General features: G+C 38.8%; 1 protein-coding gene across 9 annotated transcripts in view; it reads left to right on the forward strand.

The window, feature by feature from the left end:
- Nucleotides 1-17,105, forward strand: part of DST (dystonin) — a 487,209-nt gene that overhangs the window by 295,634 nt on the left and 174,470 nt on the right. For all 9 annotated transcript variants that reach the window (XM_081247516.1, XM_081247517.1, XM_081247515.1 and 6 more), the window contains 11 exons: nucleotides 63-169; nucleotides 7,294-7,413; nucleotides 9,514-9,609; nucleotides 10,100-10,227; nucleotides 13,296-13,389; nucleotides 13,682-13,836; nucleotides 14,881-15,343; nucleotides 15,425-15,553; nucleotides 15,707-15,784; nucleotides 15,863-16,024; nucleotides 16,114-16,218. In XM_081247516.1, the coding sequence (XP_081103642.1) occupies nucleotides 63-169; nucleotides 7,294-7,413; nucleotides 9,514-9,609; nucleotides 10,100-10,227; nucleotides 13,296-13,389; nucleotides 13,682-13,836; nucleotides 14,881-15,343; nucleotides 15,425-15,553; nucleotides 15,707-15,784; nucleotides 15,863-16,024; nucleotides 16,114-16,218 (1,637 nt within the window). The remainder of the gene's footprint in view (nucleotides 1-62; nucleotides 170-7,293; nucleotides 7,414-9,513; nucleotides 9,610-10,099; nucleotides 10,228-13,295; nucleotides 13,390-13,681; nucleotides 13,837-14,880; nucleotides 15,344-15,424; nucleotides 15,554-15,706; nucleotides 15,785-15,862; nucleotides 16,025-16,113; nucleotides 16,219-17,105) is intronic.

Here is a 17,105-nt window from a genome sequence, read left to right on the forward strand (position 1 = left end):
TGGAAAGTCTGATCCAAAGTAATTGATCAGCATTTTGAAATAATTCATGTTGCTGCTTTTAGATGTTGATGTCTCCTCACCTGATGAAAAATCAGTAATAACTTATGTATCATCTCTCTATGACGCATTTCCCAAAGTCCCTGAAGGTGGTGAAGGCATTGGTGCAAACGTGAGTATTGATTTTTCCATTCTGAAGCTGCTGACTCAGATTTGACTGAATTCTCTGATAGTGCTTTTTACAGTTTTTTTAATATGACTTTTTAAAATTGAAATATAGTCGATTTACAATGTTGTGTTAATTTCTGCTGTACAACAAAGTGATTCAGTTATATACACAAACACACACACACACACATTGTTTAATGTGATTTTCCATTATGGTTTATCATAGGATATTGAATATAGTTCTGCTAACTTCAACCTCCCACTCCACGCCTTCCCTAACCCCCTCTCCCTTGGCAACCACAAGTCTGCTGTCTGTGTCTGTGATTCTGTTTCTGTTTCATAGATAAGTTCATTTGTGTCATTTTAGATAGCACATATAAGTGATATCATATGGTATTTGTCTTTCTCTTTCTGACTTACTTCACTTAGTATGAAAATCTCTAGGTCCATCCACATTGCTGCAAATGGCATTATTTCATTCTTTCTTACAGCTGAGTAATATTCCATTGTATGTATATGTGTCACATCTTTATCCATTCATCTGTCAATGGACATTTAAGTTGTTTCCATGTCTTGGCTATTGTAAATAGTGCTTCTGTGAACATTGGGGTGCATGTATCTTTTTGAATTAGAGTTTTGTCTGGATATACGCCCAGGCATGGGATTCCTCTTTTTTGTTGTTGTTGTTTTTTTATAGTTTCCTTTGCTGTGCAAAAGCTTTTAAGTTTCATTAGGTCCCATTTGTTTGTTTCTTTGTTTGTTTGTTTTCATTTCCATTACTCTAGGAAATGGGTCAAAAAAGATCTTGCTGTGATTTATGTCAAAGAGCATTCTTCCTATGTTTTCCTCTGAGAGTTTTATAGTGTCTGGTTTTACATCTAGGTCTTTAATCCACTTTAAGTTTACTTTTGTGTATGGTATTAGGGAGTGTTCTAATTTCAGTCTTTTACATATAGCTGTCCAGTTTTCCCAGCACCACTTATTAAAGAGACTGCCTTTTCTCCATTGTATATCCTTGCCTCCTTTGTCATAGATTAGGTGACCATAGGTGTGTGGGTTTATCTCTGGGTTTTCTATCCTGTTCCATTGATCTATATTTCTGTTTTTGAGCCAATACCATATTGTCTTGGTTACTGTAGCTTTGTAGTATAGTCTGAAGTCAGGGAGTCTGATTCCTCCAGCTCCGTTTTTTTTCCCTCAAGATTGCTTTGGCTATTCGGTGTCTTTTGTGTCTCCATACAAATTTTAAGATTTTTTTGTTCTAGTTCTGTAAAAAATGCTATTGGTAATTTGATAGGGATTGCACTGAATCTGTAGATTGCTTTGGGTAGTATGGTCATTTTCACAATATTGATTCTTCCAATCCAAGAACATGATATATCTCTCCAACTATTTGTGTCATCTTTGATTTCTTTCATCAGTGTCTTATAGTTTTCTGAGTACAGGTCTTTTACCTCCTTAGGTAGGTTTATTCCTAGGTATTTTATTCTTTTTGTTGCAGTGGTGAATGGGATTGTTTCCTTAATTTCTCCTTCTGATCTTTCGTTGTTAGTGTGTAGGAATGCAAGAGATTTCTGTGCATTGATTTTGTATCCTACCACTTCACCAAATGCATTGATTAGCTGGTGGCATCTTTAGGATTATCTATGTATAGTGTCATGTCATCTGCAAAGAGTGACAGTTTTACTTCTTTTTTTCCAATTTGGATTCCTTTTATTTTTCTTCTCTGATTGTGTGGCTAGAACTTCCAAAACTATGTTGAATAATAGTGATGAGAGTGGACATCCTTGTGTTGTTCCTGATCTTAGAGGAAATGCTTTCAATTTTTCACCATTGAGAATGATGTTTGCTGCAGGTTTGTCATATATGGCCTTTATTATGTTGAGGTAGATTCCCTCTGTGCCCACTTTCTGGAGAGTTTTTATCATAAATAGGTGTTGAATTTTGTCAAAAGCTTTGTCTGCATCTACTGAGATGATCATACGGTTTTTATTCTTCGATTTGTTACTATGGTGTATCACATTGATTGATTTGCATATATTGAAGAACCCTTGCATCCCCGGGATAAATCCCACTTGATCATGGTGTATTATGTTTTTAATGTGTTGTTGGATTCTGTTGGCTAGTATTTTGTTGAGGATTTTTGCATCTATATTCATCAGTGATATTGGTCTGTAATTTTCTTTTGTTGTAGTATCTTTGTCTGCTTTTGAGGTCAGGGGGCAGTGGCCTCATAGAATGAGTTTGACAGTGTTCCCTCCTCTGCAATTTTTTGGAAGAGTTTGAGAAGGATGGGTGTTACCTCTTCTCTAAATGTTTGATAGAATTCACCTGTGAAGCCATCTGGTCCTGGACTTTTTGTTTGTTGGAAGATTTTTAATCACAGCTTCAATTTCATTACTTGTAATTGGTCTGTTAATATTTTCTGTTTCTTCTTGGTTAAGTCTTGGAAAGTTATACCTTTCTAAGAATTTGTCCATTTCTTCCAGGTTGTCCATTTTATTGGCACAGAGTTGCTTGTAGTAGTCTCTTATGATGCTTTGTAATTCTGCGGTGTCAGTTGTAAGTTCTCCTTTTTCATTTCTAATTTTATTGATTTGAGTCCTCTCCGTCTTGAGTCTGGCTAAAGGTTTATCAGTTTTATCTTCTCAGAGAACCAGCTTTTCATTTTATTGATCTTTGCTGTTGTTTTTTTTGTTGTTGTTCTATTTCATTTATTTCTGCTCTGATCTTTATGATTTCTTTCCTTCTACTAACTTTAGCTTTTGTTTGTTCTTCTTTCTCTAGTTCCTTTAGGTGTAAGGTTAGATTGTTTATTTGAGATGTTTCTTGTTTCTTGAGGTAGGATTGTATTGCTATAAACTTCCCTCTTAGAACTGCTTTTGCTGCATCCTATAGGTTTTGGATCATCATGTTTTCGTTGTCATTTGTCTCTAGGTATTTTTTGATTTCCTCTTTGATTTCTTCAGTGATCTCTTGGTTATTTAGTAACATATTGTTTAGCCTCCATGTGTTTGTGTTTTTTATGTTATTTTCCCTGTAATTTATTTCTAATCTCATAGCGTTGTGGTTGGAAAAGATGCTTGATATGATTTCAATTTTCTTAAGTTTACCGAGGCTTGATTTGTGACCCAAGATGTGATCTGTCTTGGAGAGTGTTCCATGTGCACTTGAGAAGAAGGTGTAATCTACTGTGTTTGGATGGAATGTCTTATAAATATCAATTAAATCTGTCTGGTGTATTGTGTCATTTAAAGCTTGTGTTTCCTTATTAATTTTCTGTCTGGATGATCTGTCCATTGGTGTAAGTGATGTGTTAAAGTCCCCCACTATTGTGTTACTGTTGATTTCCTCTTTTATAGCTGTTAGCATTTGCCTTATGTATTGAGATGCTCTTATGTTGGGGGTGCTTATATATTTATAATTGTTATATTTTCTTCTTGGATTGATCCCTTAATCATTATGTAGTGTTCTTCCTTATCTCTTTTAACATTCTTTATTTTAAAGTTTATTTTATCTGATATGAGTATTACTACTCCAGCTGTCTTTTGATTTCCATTTGCATGGAATATCTTTTTCCATCCCCTCACTTTCAGTCTGTATGTGTCCCTAGGTCTGAAGTGGGTCTCTTGTAGACAACATATATTTGGGTCTTGTTTTGGTATCCATTGAGCGAGCCTGTGTCTTTTGGTTGTAGCATTTTATCCATTTACATTTAAGGTAATTATTGATATGTATGTTCCTATTCCCATTTCCTTAATTGCTTTGGGTTCGTTATTGTAGGTATATTCCTTCTGTTGTGTTTCTTGCCTAGAGAAGTTCCTTTTGCATTTGTTGTAGACCTGGTTTGGTGGTGCTGAATTCTCTTAACTTTTGCTTGTCTGTAAAGCTTTTGATTTCTCCATCAAATCTGAATGAGATCCTTTCTGGGTAGAGTAATCTTGGTTGTAGGTTCTTCCCTTTCATCACTTTAAATATATCGTGCCACTCCCTTCTGGCTTGTAGAGTTTCTGCTGAGAAATCAGCTGTAACCTTATGGGAGTTCCCTTGTATGTTGTCATTTTCCCCTTGTTGCTTTTAGTAATCTTTTCTTTGTCTTTAATTTTTGTCAGTTTGATTACTGCATATCTTGGCATGTTTCTTCTTGGGTTTAACCTGCCTGGGACTCTCTGCACTTCCTGGACTTGGATGGCCATTTTGTTTCCCATGTTAGGGACGTTTTCAGCTATAATCTCTTCAGATATTTTCTCTGGTCCTTTCTCTCTCTCTCTTCTCCTTCTGGCACCCCTATAATGCTAATGTTGGTGCGTTTCATGCTGTCCCAGAGGTCCCTTAGGTTGTCTTCATTTCTTTTCATTCTCTTTTCTTTATTCTGTTCCATGGCAGTGAATTCCACCATTCTGTCTTCCGGGTCACTTATCCGTTCTTCTGCCTCAGTTATTTGCTATTGCTTCCTTCTAGTGTATTTTTCATTTCAGTTATTGTATTGTTCATCTCTATTTGTTTGTTTTTTAATTCTTCTAGGTGTTTGTTCTTTAATTCTTCTAGGTCTTTGTTAAACATTTCTTGTGTCTTCTCGATCTATGCCTCCATTCTTTTTCCGAGGTCCTGGATCATCTTCACTATCATTCTGAATTCTTTTTCTGGAAGGTTGCCTATCTCCACTTCATTTAGTTGTTTTTCTGGGGTTCTATCTTGTTCCTTCATCTGGTACATAGTCCTCTGCCTTTTCATTTTGTCTGTCTTTCTGTGAATGCGGTTTTCGTTCCACTGGCAGCAGGATTGTAGTTCTTCTTGCTTCTGCTGTCTGCCCTCTGGTAGATGAGGCTCGATTGCTGGATCTTATGGTAATTATAGTTTTAGTTTTCTGAGGAACCCCCGTACTGTTCTCCATAGTGGCTGTAACAATTTACATTCCCACCAACAGTGTAGGAGGGTTCCCTTTTCTCCATACCCTCTCCAGCATTTGTTACTTGTAGACTTTTTAATGGTGGCCATTCTGACCAGTGTGAAGTGGTACCTCGTTGTAGGTTTGATTTGCATTTCTGTAATAATTAGCGCGGTTGAGCATATTTTCATGTGCCTGTTGGCCATTTGTATTTCTTCTGTGGAGAAATGTCTATTTAGGTCTTCTGCCCTCTTTTTGATTGGATTATTTTTTTTTGCTGTCAAGTTGTATGAGTTTACAGTTTTTAATTATCAAATATTTTTTAAAGGATTTGAGTTAATAGGTCACTTAATTTAGAGATTTTCTTTTTAAACTTACTGCTGTTTTACAGCTGCCCTATTTGGTATCCTTCTCTGCAGAGAAGGTATGCAGAGAATATCTCACTTTTGAAATCACTTTCAAGTTTTTTAACTTATGTGATCCCAGGATATAAGGTAGCTCTGCCTTGGTTTCTCATTTAAAGTTGAGGCCCGGAGGAGGGCGATTTGATTTTGCCAAATTAACGGAGCTTCTTCGTAGCAGGGCACGGTCTCTGACAAGCAGCTTTGGGCTCTTTATTTAGTCCACTGCTTCCCAAAGTCTGTGCAGTTCATTTCAGCGGTGCGTTTTGTGCGGGTCCTGCTGACAAGTGCTGTGCATTTCTGGAGGACAGGGCACCCTGTACATGACGTGCATTTGGGGGGACCCCCCTCACCCTGACTTCTCCACTCCTCCTGCAGATTTCTCCTTTATTCTGTCTCACTTTGAAGGTTTGGGAGCTCCCCTTTCAGGTCTCTTATTTCGCCTCTGTGTGCTATTGCTTGAGGCTTGTTTCCATTCTCTCCTCATGTTCTTTCTCACAAAGGCTGGTGCCCAAGTGACTTGGTCCCATGCTCCTCCTCTGCTTCAGTGTCTGCCAGTGACTCAGGGTTGAGTGTTGCTCCAAAATGTTATTGTGGCTGTTCCTTGCTTGGTCTTCTCACTGCCTGTACCCAGTTCCTCACTCTTATCCCTTCACTAGAATAAGGATGAGAGCTTTCTTTTGGCTTTACTTTCTCCATTGTTTTTCTCTTCCCATGAACTCTGCACATTGTTGCCACATTAGCTAGAAAAACTTCCGTGGCTCCATGTGGCTTGTAAGGTTCAACCCAGTCTAGATGTTCTGACGTCCACAATTCTGCCTTTTATCAGTTCTGCTTACCCACATCATTCCCCACATGAACTGTTTGTGGTGTCCGGGGCATTTCTGTTTCAGAGTCCTGACTCCCTTGACCCCCCTCCTCCATCTTTTCTCTGCTCCTTCTGCCAGCCACCAACAATTACTGGTCATTGTACAACTGCTCAGGGATTCCCTCTCCCAGGAAACCTTCAGTGATCATTTTGAGGCACATTTATGCTCACCTAATTCTTACCTTAGCGCCTCACATGTACTACCCGTTTCCGTTATTTCAGCACCTCTTAAATGCTGCTTTTCGTTTTGCGTAACTGTTTATATTATGACTCTCTCTTGCCTCCTCATCTAGACAGAAACTCTTTGATAAAAGAGGTCATGTCTTGAAGTATTATATTTTTATTACAATGCTTAGCACAATGCTTTGAACATCATAAGCAGTCATCAAATACTTAATTGAATATAGCAGTTTACAATTTTCCAGTCTCCTCCATTTTAAAAAATGTTTGCCTAACAGTACTTGAATCACCCCACATGTACATTTCCTCTAGTTTTCACTCCTGTCTGGTTTCCTATGTATCGCGTAGCTCTTTGAGTTTCAGATATAAGGTGGACTTAGAAAGGTTGGCAGAGAGGGCAACTGACCTGGCTTATGCAGGCTAAACCTTTTGAGTGCCTTTCTTGAGTGCCTGGAAAACACCTCAGATTGATCACAGTGTTCTTTTTTTTCTGCTACATTTCAATGCAGCCTCTGAAGCCTTTGTAACACAGTGCTTCAAGCAGCCTGGATCCCTGGATAGAGCTGGCACTCCTTAGGCTAGTCTTAGTGGTCAGATGTTGATAGTGTGTTTTGAAGGCTGTTTAAATGGAAAGGATTAGGACTGGGTGGAAAGGAAGAAAACATTGAGCTGGTCCTCTCCATCAGGCTTAAAGCCCCGCAAATCCACAGAATGACCTCTGGCCAGATTGTGTTAGATGTGAATGTTACAATCTGTAGATATAGACCTTCTCTGCCATCTTCTCGTTGTAGGATGTTGAAGTCAAATGGATTGAATACCAGAATATGGTCAACTACCTCGTCCAGTGGATCAGACACCATGTGACCACTATGTCTGAGAGAACATTTCCTAATAATCCCGTAGAACTCAAGGTCTGTGTCCCTATAGAAGTTAAGTAGGATTGAGTTTATTATTAAACTTTTAAATAATGCTGAAATGGTTCTGTCATTTCAGAAATTGAAGAAAAATTGCCCTTGGCAAGGTACTAATCATCAGGCAAATTATTTATTTATTCGTCTCCTATTGTACAGAGAAAATGGAAGTGAACATTAATAATTAAAAGATAATAGTGACAACATCTTAAAGAAATGTATAGTCCCTTTGGTTTGAATTGTTGAGAGTTTTAAGGTTTAATTTGGGAAGGTTTCTGGAAGTGACGTTGCCAGATTCTTTTTGGTGCCTGGGAGATGCCTGGAGCCAGCAGATGGCTGGGGCACGAGGCGGGCGGGAGCTTGTGCAATGTGACCGTGGCAGGGCCTGTGCCTGTGGTCACATCCTGTTAAAAAACGGCCTCAGAGGCTCATGTGGTACGGCAAGAGGTACATACCCTCTTTCACCACGAATTCAAAAATACATACCTGACTCCCAGAGTAAATGAGATCCTGGTTTAGTAGAACATTTACTACTACCTAAGAACCTGGGTCCATCTCTTTGAGCAGAGACATTATAGAAATATTAAAAGATAGTACAGATATAGAAACGTATTGAAAATAAGTTGTCTCATTTTGTACATTGGGATTTGTCATAGCAAAGTAGTGTACTTTATTTCAAGAACTGGGTAATGCGAGTATGAACAACAAAGTCTAATTCCTTGAATTGCAGACTTTGCTTTCTGGATGAGACTAGCATTGCAAAAAACGGTCCTAACCCGGGGTGGGCCCTGTTAAAGTTAGTAATTGTGTCCATGCGTCTATATGGAACATCTGTGGAATAGCTTTTATTCACGTTGCCATGGGGAACTTGTCCTTGGCACAAAGTTCCTTCGTGTGTGTCGATGTGATGCTGTTTAAGTTCTCTCTGAAGCTGTTTGTGTGATGTCTGCCTCTGTGGCTGGAACCTCTCCTGGCAGGAAAGCTTTCCTCCCCCTTCTATCAGCATGTCTGCTGTGAACAGTGGGTAGTCCATGAGGGCATTCCGTGCTTATTCACCTATGGACATCCTGAAATGGTGCATTTTGAGTTTAAACCAATTTTCAGATTTCGAGTTCCATTTATTTCCAGATGGATTCCTTTTGTCCAGACATTTGAGTAAATTCTTGCTGGCTTCTAATTAATACAGATTCTTAAATTATTAAAGAAGTTCGAGTGACTACACAGATTACTGACTGGTGCCTGGGATAGGACGTGATACAGGAAAAAAGTATATTGTGGGGAAATACCAAATAATTTTATTAGCCAGCAAAACATTAAATGGAATCCTTCAAAGAAATGTGTCTGCCTGAATGTTTGCAGGGACTTGTTTTAAAGCAGCACGAATTAGGATGAAATAATTAGCATACACTTATTAAATGTGGAGATGCTTTATCAACATAATTTTTATAAGGTCCTTGTTAATAAATATAATAAACATATTTAAGAGATTCCCAAGTTAATATCTATAAATTAGATAGTAATTTAATTATATGGTTCAAACTTTTATAATAATAGCAGCGACCAATAGCATCTGTCTTCGTTTACTTATAAGTTCTGCTTAATTTGGTCAATGGGACATTGAAATGAAATTTTAGTCCTATCTATCTGATGAGAATTCTGTTTTCAAGGATAGACCATGAAATAGAGGAGAATGCTCCCCACCCCTTTTTATGGGAATTGCATCAGATGATTTTTCCAAAAACTAAAAGCTAAAGTACAGCATTTTGGAAGTGGATCTTTTAAAGTATGTATCTTCTTGTTTGGGTAATGAGAGATTGTCAGTAGAGCCATGGTAGATACTGCTGTGGTTTTCACTATCCAGATGGCTGGGTAGCCTATGTTGCATCAGGGCTCATAGCCATAATTACACCCTCCTCAGATCCCATACAGCCTGGTTACCGACTGGCTGGGGATCAGCAGGGTCCTTGAGTGTCTGTTTTATAAAGGAATGCCACCGAGGGCACTAGACAGAGTAAATAGCATTTGAAGTGGTGGCATTATGTGATAATGAAAACAGGTCTTTGAAGTTTGGCCCTTCATTTATTTTCCCTTTCTTTTTAGGCACTTTATACTCAGTATTTACAGTTTAAAGAAACAGAAATTCCACCAAAGGAGACAGAAAAATCAAAAATTAAACGCCTGTATAAATTATTAGAGGTAAGCAGAAATCTCCTTTGTATTGTCAAATGTAATATTTTAAAAGAATTTTATTGAAGTATACTTGATTTACAGTGTTGTGTTAATTTCTGTTGTACAGCAAAGTGATTCAGTTATACATATGTGTATATTCTTTTTCATATTCTTTTCCATTATGGTTTATCATAGCATAATGAATATAGCTCCCTGTGCTATACAGTAGGACCTTGTTGTTTATCCATCCTATATATAATAGTTTGTGTCTGCTAACCCCAAACTCCCAATCCATCCCTCCCTCACCCCTCTTCCCCCTTGGCAACCACAAGTCTGTTCTCTATGTCTGTGAGTCTGTTTCTATTCCGTAAAGTTCATTTGTGCCATATTTTAGATTCCACATATAAGTGGTATCATAAGGTATCCAATATTATCTTTAATAATATACCTTGATGTAAGAAACATAATTTTTTACGTCTTTGCTTCACATTAACTTTTTTGTTGTTGTTTTCTCTAGATTTGGATAGAATTTGGACGCATCAAACTCCTTCAAGGTTATCATCCCAATGACATAGAAAAGGAGTGGGGAAAGCTCATCATTGCCATGCTTGAGAGGGAGAAGGCTCTTCGTCCCGAAGTGGAAAGGTGAGTGGGGATGTCCTCTGCCCTGGGTGTCCAGTGGGAGGGGTCAGCATGTGTCGTGGAAAGAACTTAAGCTTTGGAGACCAACATTTACCTTTTTCATTCACTTGGCTGTGTGACCTTGAATAAGTCACTTAGCCTTTCTGATTCTCCATTTTCTTGTCTAGAAACTCTTCCAAGAGGTTTGAGGAGGGATCAGTGAAGTAGTGTTTGAAGAGGGCCTAGGTTGGTGTGTAAAATCTCATCTCATACGATGGTTACAGTTTTAAAGCCAGTCAGGATGACCCGTGAGAATTTCTCCAACTGACTTTAAAGTCGCCAAGGCCTGGATCCAGAAGGTCATCCATACATAACATAGACTAACCATGAACTTATCTTGTTTCTTGTTGTATTTTTGGCTACGGCCCTCTTTCTACGGGGCAGTGAACCCTCTATTTGAAGGGCAGTGAGGCCGCTTCTAGAGAACACTTAGTAAATGCTGGCTCAAGTTCCCTCTCTGCTTTTTTGCCCTGAAAACATCACTGACCTTCATCCTTTCTCTCCCGCTACACCCAGCTGCCGGGGAAGGTCCTCCTTGGTCTTCAGGACACATTTGTTGGATGGATGTGTCTCTGGGGTAGTCCTTACATCCCAGCCTGACTTGTGGTGTGTGGGGCTTGTGTGGCCTGAGTCCACGGGGCTGGCCTTACAGCCTGACCGGTGGCCAGACCAGGCATCGCCCTCAGGCCCGACTGGCCCCACGCCACCTCGCTTCTGCAGTGCGGTCACGCCGTCTGCGTCTCAGGAGCTCTGACTTGCCAAGGTCCCAGCCTCCCCCATGTATGAGATCTCTGCACTGTCTGATCCTTTGGCTGGGAAGTCTGTTTCATCCCCTCTTTACTCCTCATCTTTCTCAGATCTCGGCTTCAATGTAATTTCCTCCAGAAACTTTCCACAGTCTCCCAGGTTGGTTCACACGTCTTGGTGATAACGCTCCTGTCTATATGGATTCCTCCTTCATAGCCCTCATCTCTGTTGTAATTTTGTATATGTGTCTGTGATTGGTTAAGGGCTGCCCATTCTACAGTGTGAGCTCTAGTAACGTGGAGACAAATTCCTGTTTTTGTAGTTCCTTGTGTCGCCGACACTTACCACCCTGCCTGCTATCAGTATCCTGATGCTCTCTGTGCCCCCTCGTAACTTCCACATGGAAGAAATATGAGCTAATGTGTTGAAGATACAGGGGCAATTCTAACTTGTCAGGCCTTTATTAAATCACTGATGACACTGTTGTTAAAGCAGCATGTTCTATCTACATAACTAGGTCATTAGAACCAGAACAAGCTCGAAATACCCAGGATGGACCTTTTATGGAGGAGATAATTCTGGGTGGTTCAGATGGGATGCTCAGCTTCTCATCGGAAAGAGTGGAAAAGGATGCCACAGAAAAGAGTACACAGTAGATTTTAGTTGACAGAATAGCAGCTGGATTTTAATATGTTAATGAAAGAATGCTATGGTTAAGAGTTCGAGGTCTAGGAGCCAGTCAATCCTGGATGAATTATTAGCTCAGTGTACAAGCCATGTAATCTTAGATTCAGTAACTTCTCTAAGCTTCAGTTTCTTCGTTTGTAAACAGGATGTAATAGTACCTACAGCATTCGGTGGTTCTGAGTATGTCTGTAAAATGATGAGTTAATTTCCTGGCATGTAACAATTGCTTCAGAAATGTTAGGTGCTGGCTGCTATTACTATTTGTGCTTTTCTTTTTCCTGACTATATCTGACATGGCACTCTCAAATTTCCTTTTCTTGCCTTCTGAAAAGAACAGTATCTACCTCTAGGTGGAGAAGCAACAGTTTGGTCTTGCAGTGTTAGGGATAGGAAAATATTTAGGAGCTTGGCTGATTCAATGCCTTCATTTTTCTTGATGCAACAAGTTTTTTTTTTGGCATTAACTCTGTATTGCAAAATAATAGCTGTGCAGCATGGGAGTGTGTAAAAAACAGATGCGAAAGAGCCAATGATCTTAGGCCAGGTAATAACCTATAGAAAGGAAAAATAAGCACAGACAAATTAAATTTGCAAGCATTGCACTGATATTCTTCTTAGCACTTTGGCTTTTAAAAATGTAAAGTAACTTTAGTACGATTAGACCTAACATTCCTGGGAGCGAATCCTATAAAGAAAGGTAAATGGACAATTTTCCAGTTAATTTAACCTAATCAACAAACACCATGGTGGTTAAAAAGGAAAAGTACTTTGCTTCTCCTCAAACTCATTTGTTTATAGGTGCCTGTAAGTATCAGTTTTTAACCCAGTGTTGTTCAGTACAGACCTGGCCTTTTCTAAAAAGCTGTGATCAGGGTCTGATTGACTATTTGTGTTCTTTTAGCTGATGATTTGCCGGAATAACCTTTTCTAATTGTACCTGGGCTCCTGGGAGGCATCAAAGTTGTTTTTGAGGCAGTTGCAAATGGATGACTCTTGGTGAAGATATTTGGCAAGTCTTCTCCAGTGACGCCCCAGTCAGCCTGCCTTGTCCATACTTGTAGGGCTTTAGTGCAGGCTACAAAAGGCAGACCTCAGCTAGTAAACCCATGGCTCTAGGTGAGATTCTTCTGAATAGCTATCAGTGTATTATTTGCTGTGTGTTGAATATGCACGTTGGGGCATATTTAAGGAGCCATTAAAAGCTGTACCATTCAGCTGCCACTCTTCACCGTTAGAAGTAGCGCTTTTTGTAGACCTTCTACTTTTGAGTCTACTTTTAATGGTGAGGAAGGAACATCATTGCAAGGATAAGAATGCACAGCCGTAGTTACAGTTACCGTAGCAGTGATTCTGTGTTTAGTAACACGACTAGCACACGAACCAGTCTTGATTCAAATGAAAATTTCCTCTCAGTTCATTGTGGTCCAACGCTGATCAATTCCTGCATTAGCTTTGGCAATGAATCCTTTGATGGACACAGGTATGGAGTCATTGATGTGGGATTGTGTTTTTTCTTTTGGTGGGCTGCATTTTTCAGTGATGGCCAACTCTACGACTTTAGAGGGAGAGGCTTTATTTTATTGCGTTCCTTCTTTTAGGTTGGACATGTTGCAGCAGATTGCCAGCCGAGTTCAGAGGGGCAGTGTCATTTGTGAAGACAAACTGATGCTTGCCCGAAATGCTCTCCAGTCTGTAAGTTCATTTTAGGAGCAGTTGGGATTGCAGTAGATGGGTCAGTGTGTTCGGATGAACTAAAACTTTGCATAACATTGGATAGATTGGTCTACTGAAACAAAGTTTGTTAAAGATTATGATTACTTTGCTTTCTTGAGGAAAAACATGTTTTTGAAGCAAAAGGGAAATCAGAGAAAATCCAAATAGCTTCTGTTCTAATACTTCGAGTTTTATATTTGAGGCTAGTTTTGAAACTTGTTTAATTAATTAATTAATGTAGAATTAATATTGAGTTCTTTTAAAAATACAGGATTCTAAAAGATTAGAATCCGGGGTGCAGTTTCAGAATGAAGCAGAAATTGCCGGTTATGTCCTTGAATGTGAGAACCTTTTACGCCAGCATGTAATTGATGTACAGATTCTTATTGATGGAAAATACTACCAGGCAGACCAGTTGGTACAGAGGTAAGAGTGCTTGTTAGTCAGCCCTGTCCTTCTGGGTGACTGTTTCATGGCACCTGCATTAAGAATGTAGAGTGTGACAATTTTATGAAATATTTCTTCAGCTCTTTTTTGTTGAAAATGTGTGTCACGTTAATTCTGTCATATTTGGGTATGTTTAGTAGGTTTTGTTCTTCAAAGATAAGTAATAGAAAAAAATTTTATGATACATATAATATTTAATGCTGTAGTAACTAACATACAGTTGAAATATTCATGTGTGATATTTGAAAAAGGGACAGTATGAGAAAATTACCTTTTAAGTCAGCATGTCAGTATTCTGTTTATCTTATCATGAAGATGTTTCTAATAAAGTATTGGAAGGAATATATGTGCATAAACATCTGTATCTCTGAGAAGTAGGTTTGGGAGTAGGAATGGAACCTTTCAGGTTGAATACTGTATATATTATATATGTAAATATCTAAATATGATATATAAAGCAAAAATTATAAATGATGCTTTGACCCAGTAAGTCCACTTTTAGGAATCTATAGTAATTCTAAATATAGAAAATATCTAAATAAATATAGGAGAAAAAGCCTTTGTTCATGTCAGAAATATTTTATAGTAACAAAAATTTGGAATCTGACATGTCAAACAGTAGGAGAATGATCATATTATAGTGTAGTAATTGTGTTCGTTATAAATTATAGTTATAAAAATCGTGATAATATGCAGAGTACTTATAGTACAACATTCAGTGAAAAAAATTGTGATGCAAACTTTCATCAATATGATTACAATGACATTTTAAAATAGACTTTATTTATTTGAGAAGTTTAGGTTTATAGAAAAATTGAGTGGAAAGTCCAGAGTTCCCATATCCCCCCTCAAAGCCCCTTCTCCTGTTAGTAACGTCTTGCACTAGTGTGATGCATTTGTTACAGCTGATGAGCCAATATTGATACACTATTGTTAATTAAAGTCCCTAGTTTACATTAGAGTTCACTCTTTGAGAAAAATGCCTCTTATATTATAGCTTGTCCCTTTTGATTTTCTTTTCAGGGTTGCAAAACTGCGCGATGACATCCTGGCCTTAAGGAATGAATGTTCCTCAGTGTACAGCAAAGGCCGTGTGCTGACAGCGGAGCAGACGAAGCTCATGATATCAGGAATCACTCAGAGTTTAAACTCAGGGTTTGCACAGACCTTAAACGCCAGTCTGAACTCAGGGCTGACCCAGGGTCTAACGCCTTCCCTGACCCCGTCCAGCGTGACCTCAGGCCTGTCATCAGGGCTGACTTCCCGCCTGACCCCATCTGTCACTCCTGCATATACACCTGGCTTCCCATCAGGATTAGTTCCAAATTTCAGCTCAGGAGTGGAGACAAATTCCCTGCAAACTCTGAAGCTGATGCAGATCCGAAAGCCCCTTCTCAAGTCGTCTTTACTGGATCAGAATTTAACAGAAGAGGAAATCAACATGAAATTTGTCCAGGATCTTTTGAATTGGGTTGATGAGATGCAGGTAAAAGTATTTACTTTACCTGAATTTCAGGCTTTATTGCTACCAGTTTCTTTTTCAAACCTTATATCTTTCTATTTAAAGGTGCAGCTGGACCGCACTGAATGGGGATCAGATTTGCCAAGTGTTGAAAGCCATTTAGAAAATCATAAAAATGTTCACCAAGCTATTGAAGAATTTGAATCTAGCCTCAAAGAAGCTAAGATCAGTGAGGTATGTGAATTTGAAATCTGTATGTATTTCATCCCAGCTTCTTGTTTTGCTCTTTCTATAAAGACCCTGTTGTAACAGGGTAACGATACATTGCTTGTGAATCAGAATTCCTTAAGATTCCTAACCTTGCTGTCTTTTTATTCCATGTTATAGATCCAGATGACAGCACCTCTTAAACTAACTTATGCAGAAAAGTTGCACCGATTAGAAAATCAGTATGCAAAACTCTTGGTAAGTTTTTTTAACTTTCTGTTCCGCTTACCTCTATGTGGCAAAGACACGATTCTTACAATGATTCTCCTTGTAAAGAACACATCCAGGAATCAGGAACGGCACCTTGATACACTCCACAATTTTGTAACTCGTGCAACTACTGAGCTTATTTGGTTGAATGAAAAAGAAGAGGAGGAAGTTGCTTATGACTGGAGTGAAAGAAATACCAACATAGCCCGGAAAAAAGATTACCATGCTGTGAGTATGACTTCTGTAACTGGATGTTAAAAATGCATTTCAGGTTTTATCATTTTCTAACATATTTCTTGCTTGTTTCTTTAAATTAGGAATTAATGAGAGAACTTGATCAAAAGGAAGAAAATATTAAATCAGTTCAGGAGATAGCAGAGCAGCTGCTTCTGGAAAATCACCCAGCCCGATTAACCATTGAGGTAAGTCAGAAAGTGTAATAGTCACAGTGGAATACAGACATTTGATTATTACCCTTCAGATTCTTCTATTGTTGATAAATTGAAAAATGCAAACTATCAAACTTCTATTATAACCTGAATCAAAAAGAATGTTTCTGACAGATCATACTGATTTGCCTTCAGTTCTGAAGTGTGTCACCCACTCATCACTTCCAATAAAGGTACTTTGTCAACCTCTATGGCCAAAGAGATGTAGTACAGTAACTGTGAAGGACCTTGACTTGACAGGCTTTGAGGTTGATATTTCTTCCTAACCATATGACACTGCCCCAGGGACGTAACCTTGCTCAGTCCCATTCACTTACCTAAAATGGGGGAAATTGTTTCTAACCCATAGAGTTGTGTGAGAAGAAGAATGTACTCTTACTATTTAGTTCAGTTCTTGGTACACAATAGGTTCTCAAGAAGTACTAGTTATTATTGTTTAATTTACTAATTGTATTCATGATCTGGTTTTGTGAGGTGTGTCCTCAGGGTATAACACACATTTCAGACCCAGAAGGGGAGGGTTGATCTAGGGTTTATCAGGCTGCCCGTGGGGTGGCGGTGGGGTGGGGTGTGTTTACTTTTGGGGCCTGATATGTACTGGTTAGAGTTAGTGACTGTCTGAATGTGCAGGGGGTGATGTAAGAGGGCGAGAAGCATGTAACGTGGACAGATGTGGTGTATTTCCAGAGGAAGAAGAATGGAGCTATGCTTACAATGGGACACGCAGTTGAAGAAAGGAATCTGAGAGTCTTTGTTCACTGAAATAAGTCTTCGTGACACAAAAATTAAGAAAATAAAATTCTAGGCCTCACTTGGTGGTCTTGGGAATACTATAGGTGACCTTCTTTCATATAAAAACG

Source organism: Mesoplodon bidens, assembly GCF_964165515.1.
Source record: "Mesoplodon bidens genome assembly, chromosome: 10".
NCBI classification, from domain to species: domain Eukaryota; kingdom Metazoa; phylum Chordata; class Mammalia; order Artiodactyla; family Ziphiidae; genus Mesoplodon; species Mesoplodon bidens.